The 22,109-nt window shown below is 39.8% G+C and overlaps 1 protein-coding gene across 1 annotated transcript in view; it reads left to right on the top strand.

The window, feature by feature from the left end:
* The window catches only part of LOC105925584 (ALK tyrosine kinase receptor), a gene marked incomplete at its 3' end in the record, with an annotated part of 482,037 nt that extends 461,823 nt beyond the window's left edge, over nucleotides 1-20,214 (top strand). Inside the window, 8 exon segments of the mRNA XM_036132827.1 lie at nucleotides 1,267-1,432; nucleotides 2,725-2,872; nucleotides 6,316-6,426; nucleotides 9,207-9,348; nucleotides 10,682-10,849; nucleotides 11,752-11,850; nucleotides 19,150-19,305; nucleotides 20,101-20,214. Of these exon segments, the coding sequence (XP_035988720.1) occupies nucleotides 1,267-1,432; nucleotides 2,725-2,872; nucleotides 6,316-6,426; nucleotides 9,207-9,348; nucleotides 10,682-10,849; nucleotides 11,752-11,850; nucleotides 19,150-19,305; nucleotides 20,101-20,214 (1,104 nt within the window).
* Between the last annotated feature and the right edge of the window lie 1,895 nt (nucleotides 20,215-22,109).

The following is a 22,109-nucleotide window of genomic DNA, read 5'->3' as shown; positions in this document are numbered from 1 at the left end:
TTACAAAATATGTTGCACAATAGACATTTCAAGCCCAGATCATCACCCTTCCACCACCGTGCTGGGATGACATGTTTGTGCAGATGCATTTTGTCCAAACATCTCTACTTTGCAGTCCTATAGCTAAAGGACATTGTTGTGTTGAGGGTCATTTAATAGATACAAATTTGATTACCTAAATTATGCTGGGATATTATTTTAATCAAGGAGAGGCTTTCTTCTGCAAATCTTTTAAACAATTTACACTTGATCAGCATTTTTCTAACCATCCTGTCATGAACTTTGAGATTTAACTTGCTAACTAGGGCTTGAAAACTCTGATATAGAGCTACTGGATGTTTCATAGTTTCTCTGAGCATTGCGAGGTGTGACCTTGGGGTGAATCATCCTAACATAAGATGCATTAGGATGATCATCAACTGTTTAAAATATTTTCTCTCTGTGGAACGATGGCCATTTTATTAACTATTCTGAAAACAGCCTTTTATTCCTTCTTAGATTAATGAACAGCAGCAATTGCTTCTCTGATTCTATTGCTTTAATCTTCTCATGGCATCAATTTTATTAAAAGTACTGCTCTTATAGAGTTTCTATAGAGTTATTAATCAATGAATTTGCCAAATAGCAACAAGCTTTTGCTTACAATCTCAATCCTTTTGTCTGTAGCAAAGTCAGATTTAGTTTTTATCATATTGTTTTGCACTTTATCTTTGATTTTGTTGTAGAAATGAGGACACAGTGCAGCTCATTATTTCTTTGTTACCCCCCCGGCCCTCCTTTTTGTCCAGATGCATAAAACAATTTATTGATAGAAGGATGACTGAGAGAAGTTAGAAAGTCTGCCTCAATGCTGCTGCATCTTAAATCAGGATTTAGCGCTGCAGCTGTTAGTTCCTCCATGTAATTACAGAGAAAAGAGCTTAAATTAGCTCTGACTCATGGGATTATAGACAAAATGAGGAGAAATGTTGATCACCTGTGATCCTGTCAGTACCTCCCCGCTGCTATTATGGCTATGATCTTAGCTTCACCATATGTAATAATGTGCTTTATATCTGCTGCGGAGCAGTGGGACATGTTGAAGTGCTGAATGACAGAAGAATGGAGGAATTGTGAGTCTGTGGTGTGCACTGAATGTTAGCCAGCTCATCATCTTTGAGTCTGCATGTGTGACCGAGTCAAACTATTTGTCTTTCTACAGCTGTGTGTGCGCGCTTCACAAAGAGCCGAACCGTTTTCTTTTTTTTCCTTTTCCTTCATCTGCAGCCAAGAAATGGATTTTTCACACCTGTGGAGCTGTGGGTCCTGAGGGCCCTACTCCCACTCAGTGCCTCAACACTTACAGGAGCAGCAACATCAACGTGACGGTCGGCACCCACGGGCCCTTCAAGGGGATTCAAATGTGGCGGGTCCCAGAAACGGGCACCTACAGGTAGGCCTGCTGCCATGAATGAACGCATATGCACAAAAGCATTTTCACTGGAATAATTCATGTTCAGGGTTCTTCATGGCAGAATTTCCAATTTCTCCAAACCCAATTTTACAGAGTTCACGGTGCTTTTATTGTGCTTTTTTTTTTTCTTTACCATGAAATGCAAAAGTTCAATGCGAGTTTATGGCAGATATTTCTGGTTTACACTTACACTGGTTATTGGACCAAATAAAGACAAACTGGAAGGATACACGGGCGAATGGATGAGACAGATGTTTTTCCAGACTATTTTCTTTTTGGGAAGAAATGAAAGTCTGGAAAATCAAAGTACATTTCCAGACAGTCACAAGAGGGGCCTCTATTTAACTTAACCAATAGAAACAATTAGTTAAAACTAACTGACCTAAACACAAAAATAGGTATAGAGATTTGATGTCAGACAGTGAGATAGATTCTGTTCTTTTATGCAACATATGTAAATGTCTGATTTCAGCTTATTGTTAAAGGTCGGGTCACTTAGAAGGCCCATACACTTGAGTTGATGAGCTTCCAGCTGTTATAATATACATTAAGCACTCAACCTTTTCTACATCAGATGTTTTTGCTGCAAAATTGACTCTCCCCTTACGCCTACCTCTACTGCTCCCCCCTACTTGTCTGTGTTTGCTCGTAGAGGAAACAGACAGATTCCTAACAGGTTCTCTTCAGCAGGGAGCACATGTGGCATGATTCACTCTGCACCCGAATCCAAAAACTACCCACCTCTGTTGCCATGGTGGAGCTTTGAAATTTGAAAATTCACAACCTAGTATGTTGACTTTAGGGAGTGCGGCGCTCCAGGATTATTGCTGCAGCCTTTAAAATAAAATCAATATTACTCCTGTGGGCACAGCTGAAGGTATGAGCCGTTTAAACTTGGATTTGACTCTGAGTAGACGTCTCTAGAAGCTCCAATCGCACAAAAACAAGCTGCACACGAACAAGTGAAAAGCCTGGGGCAACATGTACAAAAAGAATCTGGCAGCATTGTGGACAGCACATGCTAAGATCAGTTCTCATACTGCCTCGGTTGCACTTGGTGTGGCCTTTAAATGACGCAAACAGTTATCCACAGGAACGAATCTGCAGCTCCCAGGAGGCAAACATCTCCCCACCAAACTTTAAAATATCAAAGTACTCCAAAAAACAGTCACCCACTTTCTTTTTTTATTGTTATTTCCCTCCCTGATATCTTAAAAAAAATTTTTTTGTTTTTTGCTTTTGTTTTCGTCCTCATGCTTGTTGCCCCTCAGGATCACCGCCTATGGTGCAGCTGGTGGGCGAAGCGTGATGGCCATGAGCCGGTCACATGGCGTGTACATCACAGGAGACTTCCTGCTCAGGAGGGGCGAGCTGCTTCACATCCTGGTGGGACAACAAGGAGAGGACGCCTGCCCCAATGTGAGTCCATTCGTACAATACCAGTTTCATGGATGATCTGCAGCAAAGCAGCATAACCACAGAAAAATACAGGAAAATGTTATGACATTATTTGCACATTAAGTCAATTCCAACACTTTCTGGACGTTATAAAGAATTGTTTTTAAGTCAGAATATGTCTTTCATAAGCTTGCATGTCTCCTTTAATCATAACAGGAAAGCATTAGTAGAAGGTCTTCTATTTAATATCTCTTTAATTTGATATAATTTTGTTCTTGCAGATTTTGCTGGTGTTTATTTGACTTTTTGATTGCCTTTGGCAGGGAAATGTTCCTCATATGTGAGAACTTCCCTTTATCTTCTGTTACCCAAAGCTTGTTTATCTTGGGAGTCAATGTTGCAAAACCTTTCTTACAAAGGCTTGCTTTTAAAAGTGTCTCAAGCTTGATTTAATCTTTATCTGTAATTTTCTGCTGTGGAAAAGAAGTAAAATCTCACTCAAAGCTGGACCTTTACCCATATATTGGCAATCAGAGCAGTTCCATTGGGCAGGAAACGCTGGAAATGTCCCACTTTCTCAAAAAACTGACAAGCAAGTGATGACAAGCAGTTTTACCATTTAATGCGAAAATATTAATTCAGATTTCAGTTATAGATATCTGAAATATGAGTTTCACTAAATAACAAATCATAGATAGGATGATGTCATTGTGGAAATCTGAAATGTTAATTTTCATCAGGAAGAGTCAATTTATCGATTGTTTGACAATCCTTCCTTGCTGCTAACTGTTATAACAGCTTACCAAAAGCAAAAGGCTATGATATAGAGACAGAGAAAAGGAAACTGTGAGGTGCTGCTGTGTTTACAGACACACCAGATCACTGATAAATTTAAATGGAGAATGGTCCTTAAACCCATCATCCAGAAGATGTTACTTTCTCTTTGGTTCATTTGATAGTCCGTTTGTTTCACACTTCAGGAAATCAAACTAGATTTGGGTCCCAAGGGAACCAAAATCCACATCCTCAAGTTTGCTTGTTTTGGTCTGGACCCTGGTTTCGGATAAGCCTTCACACCTTCCTAACTGAAGCGAACTATCTGAGGAAGTAAACTCTGGTTCTATTAAAGGAATCAACAGCTGTGTTATAAAAGCCCCCTAAGGTGTAGATGAGGGTTTATCTTCTAGGCCTTCTCTACTCAGGGACATTATCCTGCTTTATTTAATATTGCAATAAACAATTATGGGTGAAATTGAGACTTGGAATAATATGTCAAAAAAACTGCGTTCTTAAGACATACATAAAGTAATATTTGCAGCTACAGAGCAGAGAGTCCAAGACTGTGAAACAGTGATGAGAGAGGAGTTTGTTTTTCGCCAGCTCTTTGTGAGCCATAGTAATAGGGGGGCCAAAAATCAATCCATATCTGTTTGTGCCGGATTTGGATGTCCATCCATCAGGTTTCTCCTAAAAAGCAATATTTCTTCAGTCCTGTTAGGGAAAGTCTGAATGTTGAGGGTAGACGTAAGTACAGGACCATGATCTTGTTCAGAACCCTATAGAAGCTCGCAATAACAGTGATCCCCATACTAAAGAATAGGGTGCCATTTATGGTTTCTCTGACGTCCATTTGTGTAGAGATGAAATTAAATAGGGGACAGCAGGCAGCCCTGAGGACATCCAGGGAAAAAAGAACCATGAACAAAGTCCTGTTTATCGAGACCCACTGAAATCTGTTATATGGCCAACGCACAAAGCCTAAATCTAAGTTAAAATCAGATAAAGGTCTATATGCAGGAATATGTGGCTGAATGCAAAATAATGCAAAAGAGTCAATAAAAAAAAGGTCTTGCACAATCTTTGTATCAATAAACCTGCTAACCGAGAACACTGCAATATCTTTTTGTTGTTTTTGTCTGTTTTGTCTGATAAAGTCAGTACATTTTATTGTATCAGCTCAACACTTTTGAATTAGTCACGCTTAAGCTTTCTTTAACATTTTCTTTTTTTTCTTACATTTCTCTAAAAATGAAGTTAAACATTTTTGTTAAAAATGTTAAAAAATACAGTTTAATCTCAAACATTTGGCACACTGAGGATCAGGGGCGAACTCTTCTAAAGGGATATTGATCGTTTTGGAGAGTACTTCAGTACGACAATGGTTAAAATCTGTTTTTAAGTATTTCCCTCCTGACAAATTGAGAAAACCTTGAGAAAGATTTAAAAAAGTAAGTCAATTAATTCTCGCTGCCTATCAGAGAGCTTTAAAAGGCCAATTCTTTAAATGTCTTTGGTTCAGAGCTTTCTCAGACCAGATAAACAGGTTTTTTAGCTTGTTTAGGAGCCAGATGTGACATTTAATGCAGCCAGCGTTTTTCTCCAGAGCCCGTATCTGTGTGTGGCGCCCTCAAACAGGTCTGTAGATGGTTACAGCTGAGAAATATCTGTACTTTGTCTCTGTATTCCCATTCGACTCGTTTGTGTTGTGGTTTTTGTTTCGTAGAATAAAAAAAAAAAGAAAAAACAGGGGTCTTCACTTCTGTCCTGCGATTATTAGTTTTTTGTTTTTTTTCCTCAACACGTCTTGAAGTGCTCTGTGCACACAGCAGAGAGGGAGTTACAAAGTTTAAGTGAAAGTGTTTAAAGTTCCCGTTATTTCCCATCAGCTCTGACAACGAGACCAACACCTCACTCCAAGATTTCCCTTTGGAGATGAGAGCTCCTTTGTCTTGAGAAATACACACACAGGCGCTTGTGCAGCTCCTCGCACACAAGCCTGGCTTTATAGAGTGAGAAAGTGCAACATAAAAAAAAAAAACAGAAGACTCTTTCAGATCATTTGAGCCCCTCCACCTGTCAATCACAGTCAGATTCACCTCCCTGTCCTCCCTTCAAGGCCTCTTAGAGTTTCAGCCCAGACAGATCTGGGAGTTGAGGCTCAGACAGAGCGAGAGAAAGAAACGTGTGCCCCTTCACACCTAAAGCAGGCCCGGCTGCAGGCTGTTCAGCATGATAGCGCACACAAAGAGGGCACATCAGTCCCTGAAATCTCAGCTAGGCAAGAGGTGCTGCTTCTGACATCATTCAGCAGCAAACTGTTCAGCTCCATTTTTGTAGAAGAGGGGAGAAAAAAAAGAAGAGGAGGAGAGGTGCGGCGACGTTTCTTTACGGGGGGGAGGAAGTACGTTCTCGTATCCATCTTACAGTAAAGAGGGTTTTCTTTTTTTTCTATGAAACAGACAAGTACAAACAGGAAAATCTAATTAAAGCAAAATCGAAAACTGTCTTGCAAGAACCCACCGGGCAGCTTGTTTTTCCACGTGGATATGTCTGCTGACTGCTACAAAGTTAAACTCCTGAACTCAAAGCAGCTGGGGTTTAGCTGCCGCTCCGTGTTCACATATTTGACATCCGTGACGTGAAACTCTTCAGCGGACTGACATCTTTTTTTTCCCCCGCCGCAGTCCAACGCCGTGCTGAATAAGATCTGCCTGGAGCAGAGCAGCCGCATGGTGGACCGAACCCAAGTGAAAGGAGGCGGAGGAGGAGGCGGTGGGGCGACGTATGTGTTCAAGGTGAGAACGGATCAAGGTCTGCAGAGGATGGGCAGTGTTAAATATTTACCAACAGCTCTTGAATCATGTAAATAGGTGTTAGTTCATGGTCAGATACGAAAAACATCAGCAGTGGAATATTCTTTTTCCTGTTGAAAGACGACAGATGAAGATGAAGAAATTACAAATTTTGAAGTCAAAAGGAGCTTTTACTTATGTTGTAGCTTCTAGAGGATAAGACATAAAAATGAAATATGACTTTGTAAAAAGCAAGCCATCATTTTTATGCTGGAACATTTTTAGAGGTGAAAACATGTTGTGGTTCATTACAAATCAACCAAAAAACATTGAAAATCTTAAACCCTCTGTGAGCATTTTGGGTTTTACTAACCACCATCACTTGCGTCATCTAAATATAATATTCAGTTCTTGTATTTGAGATAAACTTAAAGTAAACATGGTTGGCTGACCAAAGACAAGTACAATTCCTGCTACCTTTTCCACCTTGTTTTATGTTACAACCGCAAGCTTTTATTTTGATTTAATATGATAAATGAACACAAACTGGCACATAATTGGAACAGTACATGTCAAAATGATAAACACCTTTCAACACTTTTAGAAATCATTCCGTGTATTTGCTTTCCTCCCTCTTTACTAAAATCAAAACCAGTGCAGCTACTGTCCTTTAAAAGATATCCAGCTGTTTAGGGATTTGGTAGAGAACATTAGTGACCAAAGTGCATCGTGAAGACCATGTGTTGCATATGTCACAAAGCGCTGCTCTATACATCCATGGGAAATGGAAAGATTAGGACACAAATACAAACCTATGGAGAACGGCACTTAAGCTGACAGTCTGGGCAAGAAGAGCTTTAATCAAAGAAGCAGCCAAGCGCCCCATGCTGCCTCTGCAGAGATACAGTTCGGGTGAGAAATCTGTTCAAAGTACTACTCTTTAGCCCCAGTTCCACTGGTATTGGCCGCACACCGCACGGCTCCACTCATCTTCGAGTTTGCCAGGGCCAGCCCGGGTTCTTGCGGCTCTGCTGCAGAGCAGGGTCAAGCCGTGCAAACTCGAAAGGAGTTTTGAGTGAACGCCCCTCTTTTCAGAGTGACTGGCCGCGGGGCGAGGAGAAACGAGAAGGTTTTCTCCGAGGAAGTCCAGAAAAACTGAAGAGCGACAAGAAAAATATGAAGGACCACTATGAACGGAGTGGGTCAAACCGAAATAAAGTTTTATTGTTTTCAAACCATGAACCATGCCTGAAGTTTAAAAAAGAAAACGGCCACTTCAGCCTTCTATACCCAGACTACTGTATGAAATTTGTGTATTTATCGAGGCTTTCTCTCATCCCACACTGAAAGCTGTTAAGTTTTGTCCCTGAAGTGTCCATCCATCCACCTGACGCGGTATAAGGCAGCGGCTGTCCGCCTCTCCCTGCTACCAGCCCGTCTTTCTGTATAAAGCTCCTGGGGGGAGCAGCGGGGGGCTTTCGCAGTGGTGTATTACTGAAAGGAGCTCAAGCACGGTCAAATTTCACCCTCCCTCCGCTGCCAGAGCAGGCCACAGCCTGGTAGTAAGCAACCAATCAAACTGATAAACATAATATCACTGCGGTTAAAAATCTTTTAAACTATTAACGTGTTGTTCTCGTTCCCACCATGGCTGAAGCAAAAGATCTATTATGAAGCTTTAAATGTTAAAAACTATCTCTGAAATCCCCCGGCAGCTCTGGCCGGCTTTCTAGGCTGGTGAAATCACTAATCTGAGCGGGGAGGAGCAGAGTAGGGCGGGCGAAAACGGGCTGGCCAGTGGATCTGTGCCTTTAGATATGACCTTCATGGTAAAATGGCGAGAAGAAAGCCTGTTTGCAGTTTGCCACAAGTCACAGCAAACATGTAGAAGAAAGTGCTTGGTTCAGATGAGACCAAGTTGTGACTTTTTCGTCTGCATGTAAAACTGTCCAGAGGAGGGGAAAAATAACACTAGACTATCCACAGTTGGTGATGGCAGAATCATGATGTTGTGTGAATCCTTAAAGCGGGGATAGAAAAGGTGGTCAGATGGAAATAGACAAAGCAATAAGTTAGATCCAGGCTTGTTCAAGTTTTAGAATGGCTCACCTAAAGTTTTTGCCTAAATTAAAATAGGAATCTGTAGCCAGACATGAAATCAGATGCTTTCCATCTAATCTCACTGAGAATGAGCTAAGTAGCAAAGAAGAATGGGCAAATATCTCAGTTCTAAGATGGGCCAAACTGGTAGAGACTTGTCCTTTCAGCAGAATATGATTCTATAAAGTATGGAATGAAGGGGCTCAATATAAATGAATATAAATGTTCACCACAACCTTTAGACATTCATCTTTTTCAAAGATTCCAAATCCTGTCAATTTACCTTTCGCTTCACAATAAATGCCCCAGTTGTCTCATAAAACAGCAAAAAAGTAAATTAAAGTTTATGGGTGTAATCTGGTAAAACAGAAATACATTCACGCACTGTGAATGCTTGTTTAAACCAATGTATACGCACTCACTAAAAAAAATCCCAAGGAAGGGGCTGAATTCAATATATTTTGATGGACCTGCAGACCAGTGAGGGTTATCTACATTATAGCGATGTGTTATAGGTAGTCATCAGAGCATCTTCCTGGGTTCATATCCTAAATGCGTCCTTAGGCCCATTTTAATCCTTAAAAAAACGTGAAATCATAATAAATTCCGAGTTCAGACTGATCAAACTGGTGAAGCGTTCCTTTGATGATAATTAATTGTAAGAATTTTGAAAATGCTGACAGGTGGACAGGGGAGTTTACATCCCTCTCATCATCGCTGCTGGCGGAGGCGGCCGAGGCTACAGCAGCCAATCAGAAACCCAGCTGGAGCAGATGGACTATGACCCCAGCCAACCAGGACGCAACGGGAAGTCTCACTCTTCAGGTACACAACAGAAGCACAGGCGCAAACACACACAGCTTTGATGTGCTTCAGTGTGTGTGTGTGTGTGTGTGTGTGTGTGTGTGTGTGTGTGGCTAGTGGAAGAAATGTTGTGCATGCATGCATGCTGTCTTCTGTGTGAGTGAAATAACTCATTTCAGGGAAAAGCAGTCTGTTTACACCCTGACTGAGTTTATTTAAGTCTTAATTAATGTTTCATAAATATTCCACTTCTGTGTGTCAGAGTCAGCACTCAAACACAAAACAGGGTTATAATTGTGTTCTGTATAAGAAGAGAATAGGGCCAATTGGAGACCGGAGTTGGTAACTACTTTTCGGAATTTGATTCACTTTAAATTCAGGTAAAATTTTCTGTTCCCAGCATAGAAGTATATAACACAATTTTTGCAAAACATGGATACAGCATTTACTACAGCATTTACTACCGCTACAAATGGGTTGTTGTTTTATTTACACAACCTAACTTTTAAAACATTAGCACCAGCTGATAGCTAATCTTAGCTAATGCGCTAATATTAGAATGCTTGCTCACACTGGCATGTTTGCTAGCTATAACTAACTCTAATCTAAAATCTAATGTAAATCCTAATCTAATCTTAAATCTTAATGGCAGCTAGTGAGCCATCATTACTAATTGCGCCAACAGCATATTAGCTAACAACAACAGCCTTTATATGTTGTTGTTGTTGGCTAATATGCTAATATTGAGGTGCAATTCAACGAGCAGGGTCTCTCAGTGGCTGAGAATGAAAGTCAGACTCTCATTGACCTAATTAATGTTTTTTTGTTTTGTTTTTTTACTTTTTTCAGACTGTGATGATTCTGTGAAAGAGGTTACTCTTCGCAACTTGTGTGAAAGCACTACAAAGTCCACGGAGAGTTAGAAAATGTAGAAAACATTTAATTAATTTGCAATTATTTATTATTTATTTTGAAAAACAGTTTATCTGACCATGTTTCTCAGTTTCAGAAGGCAAACTTGGTTGGAGCTGTCCTTCTTTCAGATCTGAGCTGTGATTCTGTGCTTTCTCCAAGTGTTCCTCATTTGGTCAGGTTAACTTGCCCGTGACCCAGAGTGCACATTTTGACTGCCATTAAACGCAGCCTTCTTTGATTGTAGCTTTTCCTGCTTTCTTCTCAGCCAAAATGAAATTTTAAAATAAATTGAGACAAAGATGGCTTAGTCAGTGCTCTCCAACCCTGGTTTGTGTTCTGAGTGCTGATGGAGGGCTGTCGGTGTAAGTGTGGGATATTTTCAACTTCCAAAGCACTTTGCCTCAGATGACATTAAATGTGCGGCTTTGTTTGTTGACAGGTGGAGGTGGAGGTTGGAATGACAGCACTCCCGTCAGCCAGGGAGGCCGACCGCTGGTGTTGGGAGGCCAGGGAGGGCAGGCCTGTCATAAGTTCTGGCAGACCCGCGGTGGCTTTGGGGGCGGAGGGGGTGGATGTATATCGGGAGGCGGCGGCGGAGGCTACAGAGGTGAGTTCATGAGGATCTGCTAGCTTTACCAAGTTTAATAGTTAAGCTGTTCCAAGCTGTCTGGCAATATCTTGTTTTTATCATTGTTAAAATAACCACATTTTTGCACACTTCAACGTTTTGTGTTTTTATATTTTTTTAGCTGTGCGGCTCCTTGTATTCTCCTGCATTTTGCATTATTCCTGAAGGCAATCTTTTAAAGTTATCTAGCAAACAATGATTGAAAATAATTTGCATAAACAGTTGCATTCCTGTCTGAATTAAATGTTAAAGGAAAATTGCAACTCCTACTGTATTTTAACTAATCACAAAACTGACTATATTAGTGTTTGAGGCAAACTTTTTATTTAAAGTGTCTTGCTTTTACCAACATACTCACATTTTTCTATATTCATTTTCTTGTGGCAACAGCACTCAAGGAAAAGATCTGTGTTTTTCAGCTTGATAAACCCTTGTCATTAACAAAACTAACCCCAACCTCAGTCTGTCCCAGTCCTGCAAAGGCGCTGTGAAAGTGTGAGTCGTAGGACATTTTGTTCAAACAGTCTTACTTTTAAAGCGGCTCACGTCACGTCACCTCCCACAAGATTTCAGATTGCGACTTCTGCTTATGTGACACTTCAGAGATCCTTTCCATGAGGTTGTCAGATACTGATAAAACCCACCTCAGCCTGTCAGTGGCTTAAAAAAGTGAGTCTGGGTGATTGCAGATGCTGGTTATGTTGCCCTGTCTCAGCATGGATCCAACAGCAGAGCTTTCTGCAAAAAAAAAACAAAAAAAAACTATAAAATAATATTATATATATATATATATATATATATATATATATATATATATATATATATATATATATATATACACTTTACCAACTCTAATTCCTTCTCAATCATGTTTTTTTCAGGAGGGAACACCTCGCTAATTGACAACCCTAAAACCGATGGAGATGACGGTACATCGTTCCTCGGTCCAGATGGAGAGCCATTCCTTTACCCTTTGAAAGGTAACATCATTAAAAGAAAATGTCTTTATTTAAAACACAGACAAGCTTGTAAATTTCAGCTAATTAGGAAACATTAGGTATATTTGCGGGTTTCATAAGTGGGAGTAAAACCTTTGGCCGAAAATGTTAGAAATTCCTGCTCTCAGACGATTTTCCATCCTAGCAAATAAAAAAAAGAACAAAAAAGAAAAAACTGTTTTACTTAGCAGCTGAATATTCTTGCTTGGTTAAACTTAAAAAAAAAACATTTCAATTCATTTTCACATATCATTTATTCCATTAGTTACAAAAAAAATAGTTACATCATCATTTAATTTGCATTTATTAAAACAAATACTTGCGTGAGTCTAATTCTATGAGTCTGACAAATAAAAGTGCATAACAAGCTGTTGCAGCAGGTTAATCGATGGGATGTATGACCTCAAAAAGAGAGCTTTCTGCTGACACAACGGAAAAATTAGATTGTAAAAATCTGTCCAGAGTCAGGTTGGCTGTAGCCAGTCACCTGCATATCTACTTTGGAACAACTATTAACAAAACAAAGCCAAAGTAATATTCCTGAAAGTAGGAAAACCACAACAAAAGAAATGACAGACAAAAATGGGCCGTCACTGATTCAGTGTTTGTGAGCAAACTGTAATAAGTCAGCTGAAAAAAAGAAGGCAAACTACAACCATCATTAATACCTAAAAAATAAGGAGTCAGTGGGCAAAAGAGAAGCAGCCATAGAGTGTAGCTGAATCCTGAGCGGCATCAGCAAGGGAACGATGCTGTGATGTTTGTTTGGATCCTATTAAACATCTAAATATGAGTGACTGAGGAAAACAAGAAAAATCTGTGACGATCTGGGGCTTCATGTCAGGTAAACGAGCAGAGCAGATGGTGGTCATTATCTCCACAGAAAATGCACAGGTGGACTTTTTTTTCCCCATCAACCCAAAGTGGGTTTGCTGATGATGAATTTATATTTTCAGGGTTATACTTGTGATGCATCCCGTTACTGAGCAATGAGCATTTCAACTTTTCTTTAAGTAGGTAGACATGGACAGCGAACACTCCAGATCTCGATCTAACAGGATATATGAGGTGGAGTTAGTTGGAAAATGAACATACCAAGGCTCCATCCTGCACAGCTGCTGACGATTGCTATCGGAATCTGATTGATGAAAAATGTTTTTCAAAACTAAGTTAGAGGGGGTGCAAGAAAGTTCTGACTGGGAAGGGTTTCAGTTCATAAAGCTTTAACATTTTTCCTCAGCACAAAGTCATCCTCTAACCTTTTCCTCTATTTCCAAGTTTCTGAAACGTTTGTGTATTGGAACTACAGGTGGTACCTGGGATAAATTTACTGGTACTCAGGAAAAAAACAAAAAAAACTTTACAAAAAATTTACAAGGCTGAAACAACGCTAACTAAAAGCTCCAAAATAGTTGCTCAAGTGCATTGATCTTTACTTTGATTGTCGTGTCAAAGGAGAATAGCAGTGGAGGTTTTCTGAAAAACTCCCAGAAACTGAACTTGAAAGAAGTGACTGAAGTGCTCACAAACTTTATTGACCACTTAAGTCAAACCATACAATCGGAAATGTAAAAGTGGGAGGCTAATTATGCTTAGCAATACAAGCTAGTAACAGTGTTTTTACATATTTAAGCACTACAGCAACATGTTTCTTAACAAGTTTTTAACTGTCACTGCCCTTATCACACCTTTTCAAACACAAGCTGTCATATTCGACTTGGAGGCTGGACTTCAGATTTACTCTTCCAACTTAAATACGTTTTACTTTATTTTTAATTCTTTGCTTTAGTCCACAATTAAGTTTAAAGTTAAGTATTTAATAAATAGAGAGTATGTTTTTTTTTTCTTTTTTGTTAATATAGTGGTACTCAGGAACCCTTAGTTTGCACGAAGGACACTACATTTAATACTAGATAAAACCACTAACTGAACATCCTTCAAAAGCAGCAATTCCTTGTTTTGATATTTAAGTTTTCCTTTATAAATTTTGCTTTACTTTATGTAATAGGAGCTTTTTTTATATTTAACTTTCCATTTGTATGTAATTGCATCCAATGAAGCTTTCAACGCACTTGGAAGCCACTTTAGTAATATGAGAACATTCAAGCTATGATATCAGAACAGTGGGCCACGGACATTTCAAGTAACGATTACAGCTATTTATTTTCTGGATCAGCAGCTCTTTTGGTAGAAAACATGAATTTATCAGAACTTCTTTCATGTGGAACCTGTGGTCCTCCTCCTGCTCCATGCTGCTCGGGCATTTGAACCTGACAGGCTTTTATGACATAGACGCTGAAAACCTCTCTGCTGGCTAAAAGCTAGTTGACCGTTTAGACATCACCACTCAGCTCCATGGAGGAGCAGAAACAGGAGAAAAACGAAAAATACAGTAAAGTGGTTTTTCAAATAGCCTCCATCTGTCTGAGCTTTCACTGAAGCAATGCAGCTTCACGCAACGACTCGACAACCTTTTCCCTTTCCATCCAGAATACCTTTGTAAAATATTTGATGCTGTTTTTTGTTTAATCTGCATGTTTATTCATTGCAGTTATTTTGACAGCAATAAAAACTTTAAAAGCAGCAAAAGAGAAAGCTTACCTTGAATATTTGCAGAAATTTACTAGATTTACTAAAAGGAAACAAACCCCTGAAGTGATGTAAATAAATGTGAGCTGAAAAATGGAGCATTAAAAAGCGAGGAAAAGTGGAGCACCGCTGAATAATAGAGAGATTCAATTAATCTGATGCTGACTTGATTAAAACTGTAGGAATTTCATGGAAACAGAGTCATGTTTCATAACAGCCTCTAACGTTCACAGTTAATCATTTACACAGAAAATTGCCATTTATCAATTTAGGGAAGCAGGATGTGGGTGGGAATGACAAAAATGGAAGTGATGAAAATGTTCACAGATTAATAGAATAGATGGGAAGTGTGTGACATGAAGAATAGAAGGATAAATCATTATCTGACTTGATAAACTGGGCCGTTACTTTCTGCTGTCTACCATTCATCATTTGTTGACCTTAACTGACGTTTATCACTTCCAGGAAGGGATTTTTGTCGCTTTTATAGTGAAATGCAGGGAAAGCTGCAGGGTCACTCTGTTCTGTCGGCCCTGTAGCAGATTCTGACTGGAACTGAGGGATTTGTGGAGAATGTTATTCAGCGCGCTCTCTGATTATCTGTAGGAGTGTGTAAAACGGCTTTTAGCAACATAAACTCATGTATGTCTTTAGTAAATAAACTAATGCTCAACTTTAGTCTACAACCTTTGGTCAGGGACGAGATGTCAACCGTTTTCGTTAAAGATGAATGGATATTATTATGTAGATGGTAGATTAGTAGTGTTGAGCCCCTCGTATCTGTGTCAGATACAGTACATATCTCCACACACTACCGATAATCCAATTAATTTTACAGTCAATAATTAAAAAAGGGGGGGGGGTTTAGCTTGAACAAAATATGATTTTAGAGCAGCGTGTTGCGTAATGGTAGAGCAGGCATTGGATATTTGGAGGCTTCTAGTTCTCGATGCAGCCATCATCGACATAAAAGCAAAAAGGAGATTCACAAATGCAGATTCCACATACAAAGTCAAGCATATTTATTTTCAAATCTTGAAAATATATTTATAAAGACACGTTTATTTATATAAATGTGTTTATTTATTTGTATGTCACATTTTTATATTTGTATTTTGTACTTGGATATTTATAAATGTATGTATATGTATATATATCCTTTTATATTTATTCAAATCTTTTTCAGACAATCCTCACTCCATAGTTTCTCTGGTCAGATGAGACCAGAATTGAACTTTTTGGCCCACATGCAAAATACTAAGAGGCCATCCATTCACTGAAACAAGGCGGTAACAGCAACATGCTGTGGGGGTGCGTTTCTTCAGCAGGGGCAGGGGAAGCTGGTCACATTTGACTAATGGAGCTTAAACACAGAACGATCCTGGAAAAAATATGCTAGAGGTTGCAAAAGACTTGAGACTAAGGCAGATGTTCACCTTCCAGTAGTACAAGAACCCTAAAATACAGGAAGGCAATGCAGCTTAAGAGCTTAAAGCAATGCAACGGTTGGTTCTGGGGAATATTGACCGAGGAGAACTGAGTGTGATGCAACCCAATATAGCAAAGTTTGAGGGGGCAGTGTGGCAAAATGGGAAAAGGCTCAAATCATTTTAATACTTTAGCAAGATCAGACACAGACCTTATTGTCATTTATCTGCACATTAACAATGTACATTTGAGCAAATTGTATATTCATATTGTATTTTCTATAAATGCTATGTTTTACAACCTTAGCACAGTCAAACCATTGGTGCCCTCTTTAGGGGGATCAACAACGCCGTCGCACAAGCCCTCATTTGAATGAAACCTATTCTAATGAGCTACCGATATTTTCCGAAAACCTTCATCCTCTTCACTCAACATGGAGGAGCTGACTGTGTCTAAAGATGCACAGCAGAGAGGAGCACACATACTCATTAGTATGCAGCGAGCAGCTGGATTCAGGACATTTGTATTCTTCCTTGTAAACCTCGCCAGTGTTTCTGGGTTAGATTTATGTATTTGTACTTTCTGGAGATAAGAGAATCATGGGAGAAAATAGATTCTGCAGATGACTGAATTGGCTTTGCTTACTAAATAGCACATGCTTTCCCTGACAATCCATAACGAATTCATGTGAGACTGCTTTGTCCCTGCTCCACGTTGTTTACAATTAAGATGCCTGAATTCCTCGTATCCAAATTGAGAAAATGTGGTTGTAAAATCAGTTTGAAACTCTTTGTGGCAGGAAGCCGTAATCCCAGAGAGGGAAGGAGCTGCCGCAGATAACTATCAGAACAGATTGTGTTTGTGATCCAAACATGAGGGTCAGCGCCGACCATGCAGCAAAACAACCCACTGAGCCGTGCACATCGTGAGCACAAGCTGGACAGGAAAGAATATTAATGAAACTCTTCTTACTTTTAACGTGTCTCTGGTACATTCAGGGCTCCTGGATTAATTTTATGTGAATACTTCCAGCTCAAATTTCCAAACAAAGTTAGGAAAACAATCTTTATTATTAATATATGGGAGATGTTTCTACAGAGGTCAGACTTTAAGTAAGGAAGCGAAGGACGGATGGATAATTTTCTACAAATGTTACTTTATTTTAAGATTGAAATTAGCAGTAGTAGTAGTAGTAGTTTTATAACTAGTGGCTTTCAGTCACAGACACGTCTCAAATCAATTTATAAGAGTAAACAATCGTTCCTGCTCAGTTAGAAACCACCCTAAATAGTAAAACTTTTATCATATTCAATATTTTATAGGTTTTGGCTATGTTTCTCAAAGGACCTCCGATTTTATATAGGATATAAAAACAAAATTAATTTTTAAAAGAATGTTGTAAGAAAAAATTTGCATTTACTCAGAAAACTTTAAAAAAAACTGAAAACCTCTGTTCACCGACTAAGACTCTCATCTTGGCGTCTGACAACAAACTCAGAGTTTGAGTCGCTCACATTAACTATTTTTTTCCTCCCTAATACAATGCCGCACGATTTGAATAATGGATCAGTTCCTGTCTGCAACTTCTACCAGGTCGTCCAAAATTTCATAACATCTTATTCAAGACGCACGCTTGACAGTCAGACTGAGTTACACTTTGTTTTTTTTACTGAGAGGCGGAAGTCAAGGGTGGCTGCTGTTGGTTTGCTCATTAAACTTTAATCAGCGTTGCATAATAGACTGTATGCAGGCTGATTGAGAAGGACCGCTACCATCCAGGACAGCTGGAGGATAATGTCCGGGAAATTACATCAGCGTTTAATTCAACTGTTGCTTATTTCGCTTGCCCAGGTTATTATTTTTTTATTGAAAAGGGAAAATTGACTTTAATCAGCATGTAAAGAAGTTAATCTACAAAACACGTACGTATAATTTTTGTTTACCTGATGTAACTCGGTGTCAGAAGTGTTAAATACAAGCAAAAATTTAAGCAGAAAGCAAAAGCACTATTCCACACACGTTTTTTTAATTGTACTTCTTGTACTTTTTCCAAATTAAGGACAGTGTTGTTCCTAAAATGCAGCTATAATGAAACAAAACTACTTCTTCCTTATGATTTAAAGTGCTTTGTTTTATTTATTGTCCGTTTTAAATGTGTGCACAGCGGTGTAGTTTGGTCGCACTGTTGCCTTGCACCAAGAAGGTTATGGGGTCTTTCTGCATGGAGTTTGCACTTTCTCCCTGTGCATGTGTGGGTTCTCTCTGGGTACTCCGGCTTCCTCCCACAGCTGAAAAAGATGGCTGTCAGGATAATTGGTCTCTCCAAAATTGTTTATGAGAGTGTGTGCGTGGTTGTCTCTCCTGTGTGTGTCTGTGTCTCCCTGTGATGGACTGGAGACCTATAAGGAAAGCCCTTCATGAAGAAAACAGATTATAAAATACAGATATTGAAGCAAATCCAACCAGATTAAAGTTTATCACAGGACAATTACAAGGAGAGTAAAGCTTGTATGGCTTATCTTGGAGTGTTACCGGGAGAAATATCACACACTTAAAAGAATTTAGCTGTATGGCTAAGCTGGAGCAGCAACACTAAATAAACAAGTGGTTTGGACAGAGGAGACCAAAGTAATGATTTAGCCTAGATGGCACCGCTCATCACGAAGCACAGAAAATCAGCACAAACATCTAAGTGCCAAGCTCGGTGGTGGAGGGGTGTTGATTTAAGGCTTGTTTTGCACTCACCAATGCTCTGCAGACTGAAATACAATAGAGCCAAATATGAGGATGTTTGTCTGGCAGCTGGAGCTCGACACAAATTGGGTCATTAAAAGTATTTTATTTGATTGAATTCATTTGTGTAGGCACAAGTGTTACGTATTAATAAATATCATACGCTTTACTATTCATAGTCTAAGCTAATTTGCGAAATTTGTCCATATATGGACTCTTGGTTACAAACACAACAGCAAATCTGCAGAATGGCAGAAAGTCCTGACCTCAAAGTGACTGAAATGCTGGAAGGAGTCCTAAAGAAAGTGGTGCATTAGTCTGCGGACCTTTATAATCTGAAGTAACTTTAGTCCAATGACTACAATAAGATTCTATAAGATCTTCTATAAGATTCTATAGTTCTATAAGCTGCAAAATCCCAGAGTGCACTTAATATTTCCTATAAATGGGTTGTATACAGGACTTTTAATTTAAATATTTAGAGGCAGGTCTAATCTGCTGTTCCTTCTCTTTGTTTTTTCGCACCGACAGCCATGGAGGGAGACGGAGAAGTGATCATCAGCCCCGTTCAGAACTGCAGCCACTGCGAAAGCGGCGAATGTCACGAGAGCGAAGACAGCATCATCTGCTACTGCGACGAAGACCTCGTCCTGGCCGCAGACGGAGTGTCCTGCATCAACGCTTCGGGTCAGACTATATCCCAGGATTGCTCCTAATTCTCATCCTTTCACCGAAATAAATGTAGAAATTAGCTTAGCTGCTTTGTTCCTCTAACCGAGTGTGACTCAGAGAACAGATAATGAATTTATCTAAAAATGTAATGAAGCCTAAGGGGGACTGAGATTTAATGATTCTTTGTCTTGGGACCTTTATTCATTTATGATCATTAATGAGTAGTATAACTATTAAAGCGTATTCTGCTGTCACAGAGAAGCCTGTCATTTTTGACATGGCTTACAAAATTAGAGGTTTTACCTAGACTCTGATACTTCTGTGAAGGTGGAATTGGCTCTTCAAATATAATTTGTAAACTCAGTAAAAAAAAAAAAAGTAAATACATTATAAGGGATGTCAGTCAGAGAATATTGTGCGCGGCTGAGTGTCAGTTTGTAATTTAAAGCACAACGTCAGGCCTATTACCAGCACAATAATAGGTCTAAGCATGCCCTGATCTGCAGATCTGTTTGCATTAATGATGTAAGGTCGTTAAAGGGCACGCTCCCACTATGGTCTGTTTCAGTTTACAGATTTATACTTCTGCTCAGACAAGAGTAATTAGGTCAGCCAGCCCATTCACCCCCACCCTCACCCCGTCGCCACCAGCACTTTTACATGCACCGGCCGTCACTGCTCCTTGGCTCTGTTGTGTCATCGCTTTCACATCATTAATTAAGCCGGAGATGCGTGGAGCTCGCTGAATGCTAATGCTCCTCTGGGGAGGATTACGGGTGCGTGATGCCGTTGTTTCCTGTCGTTTCCCAGAGGCGACCCTGCTGCCGCCCCAGCCGTCTCTCTCCCACCTGGCCCTGGGGCTGTCTGTGGGCACCTCGGCACTCATCGCCGCCCTGCTGCTGGCTGTTTCTGGAGTCATGATAAGTACGTACCGACAACCCCGAGGCTCTACGGTAACGCTGTCTCTGTTTACCTGCGAGGTTGTAACTCTGATCTGGGAATAAGGTCACGCCCAACTTAGCCGAATTCCAGCTGTAAGTCGAAAAATTTAAAGTATTTTTCTGTATTTTATGCCTACGAATGCTGTTCCAACATTTTCAGAGATTTATCTCTTTTTTGGATTTATCTCTGACTGTCAGACGCTTCAATAAATACTTTATTACCACAGATATGGGTACGTTTTACATGAAATGCGGCCATATTGGATTTTTAGGTTGGGCCTTGTGAGAAAATCCTCACATTCCCATTTGTAATTCCAACTTTAAGGAGCCTAAAACAAGACGTAACTATGTGCGCTCCATACCAGTGCGAATTCCTCAGAAATACGATCTTAGCTATTTTTCATTTGTTTAGGTTGTTGCATGTACAGCACTATGTAACAGTTTTGAGCGATCGCTCAGTAGCTAGACTTTGTTGTCACCATTTAAAAAGTTCTTGGTCCACAGTTTCCAGACTTCCTCAAAGTTTGACAGACTTTTTCTTTGCACTCTTGACACTAAATCACCATCATCAGTCTAATAGGTCACCATTGCCTACTGGGACCTGTGAATCAATCAGGCTTAAAAAAAAAACTCCTATACTCCGACCACTGTTGGTGTCGTACATGAATATGTGCATTTCCTTTAAATCCGTTCCACCGCTAAACCAGGGCTAGATTTGATCCAGTTTTATGAAGACACAGCTGAGAACGGGCCATTAAAAGCACATCCTACAGTAAATGCTTGGTCTTCCCTCTGCTGTAATTTGATTGAAGGTTTGCAGTACGAACAGACTGGTTACCAACCTTTGATTGGAGCCTGGATTGGAGTGCTAAGGTTGTGCACTCTTTTCCTTCTTTAGGTATAATAGGAACAATAGTCGGATTCAATGAAAGGGGAGCTTCTCCATTTCTAAGGACTCAATTAAACATTTTTTAGCAACAACAGAGTCAGCGACTCCATGCGCAGCAAAACTGTCTGTACCTGGAGTCTTATTACGTTGAGCTTAGTAAATTTCATTTTTTGTGTGATTTGTGCTGTTAATGTTTTATTGCCATAATTCTTAAGTGTTTGCAAGTATAATATGTTAAACAGGCTCTCCGTTTCTTTATTGTTTATGTGTCTGGTTGCGAGAAAGGTTTCTCTTGAACCTATCCTTCATTTTACTTATCTCATGGAGTCTGCTTTAGTTTCAGGATTCCTTATCTTATATACTGGGCTGCTGGCTTGTTGTTTTCTTAGTGTCTAGGCCACTTATTTGAGATGCTTAGTTTTCCTCTCATAATAACTTTGATGAGCATTAGTTTCTTGTGTTTATTCTCTCAGGGGGATGCTTCTATTTGTAGCATCCAAAGTTTTTTCAAGCTTAGAAGTTATGGCAATAACTGGGCAGAGATACAAAAGTGTTTTGATTATTAAATTGTTTTTGTAGACGTTTTTGGCTCAAAATTGCGCATTTTGCCACTGAACCGGTTCCGTCTCGCTACTCTTCCAGATGTTATTGTTGAACACTTCGTGGTTCTAATGAAGTTTTTTGCTGGTTGTATAAAAGTCCCTGTTGGTGCCGCCTCCTCCTCCTCCCTCTCAGCCTTCTGCAGGCTTCTGTTGAAGCAAAAAGTGAGCCCTGTGGCCTGGACAGACGACCTTCTGACTGCCTGCTCTAAGGCAATAACAGTCAGACATGTGCAGACATTGTGTCATCCAAGCCCTCTCACACACTCAGACGACCACTTTCAAGTGTCGTGGAGGTGGCGAAAGAGACGGTTCAGTGATGGATAGCTCCATTAAAAACTGTGTTGTCTGGTGTGTGAGAGGTCCAGATCATCACTTTACTAACTCTTT

This window comes from Fundulus heteroclitus, unplaced genomic scaffold, assembly GCF_011125445.2.
Source record: "Fundulus heteroclitus isolate FHET01 unplaced genomic scaffold, MU-UCD_Fhet_4.1 scaffold_55, whole genome shotgun sequence".
In the NCBI taxonomy this organism is placed as follows: domain Eukaryota; kingdom Metazoa; phylum Chordata; class Actinopteri; order Cyprinodontiformes; family Fundulidae; genus Fundulus; species Fundulus heteroclitus.
The sequence above is the reverse complement of the archived record's forward strand: the minus strand, read 5'-3'. Positions and strand labels throughout refer to the sequence as shown.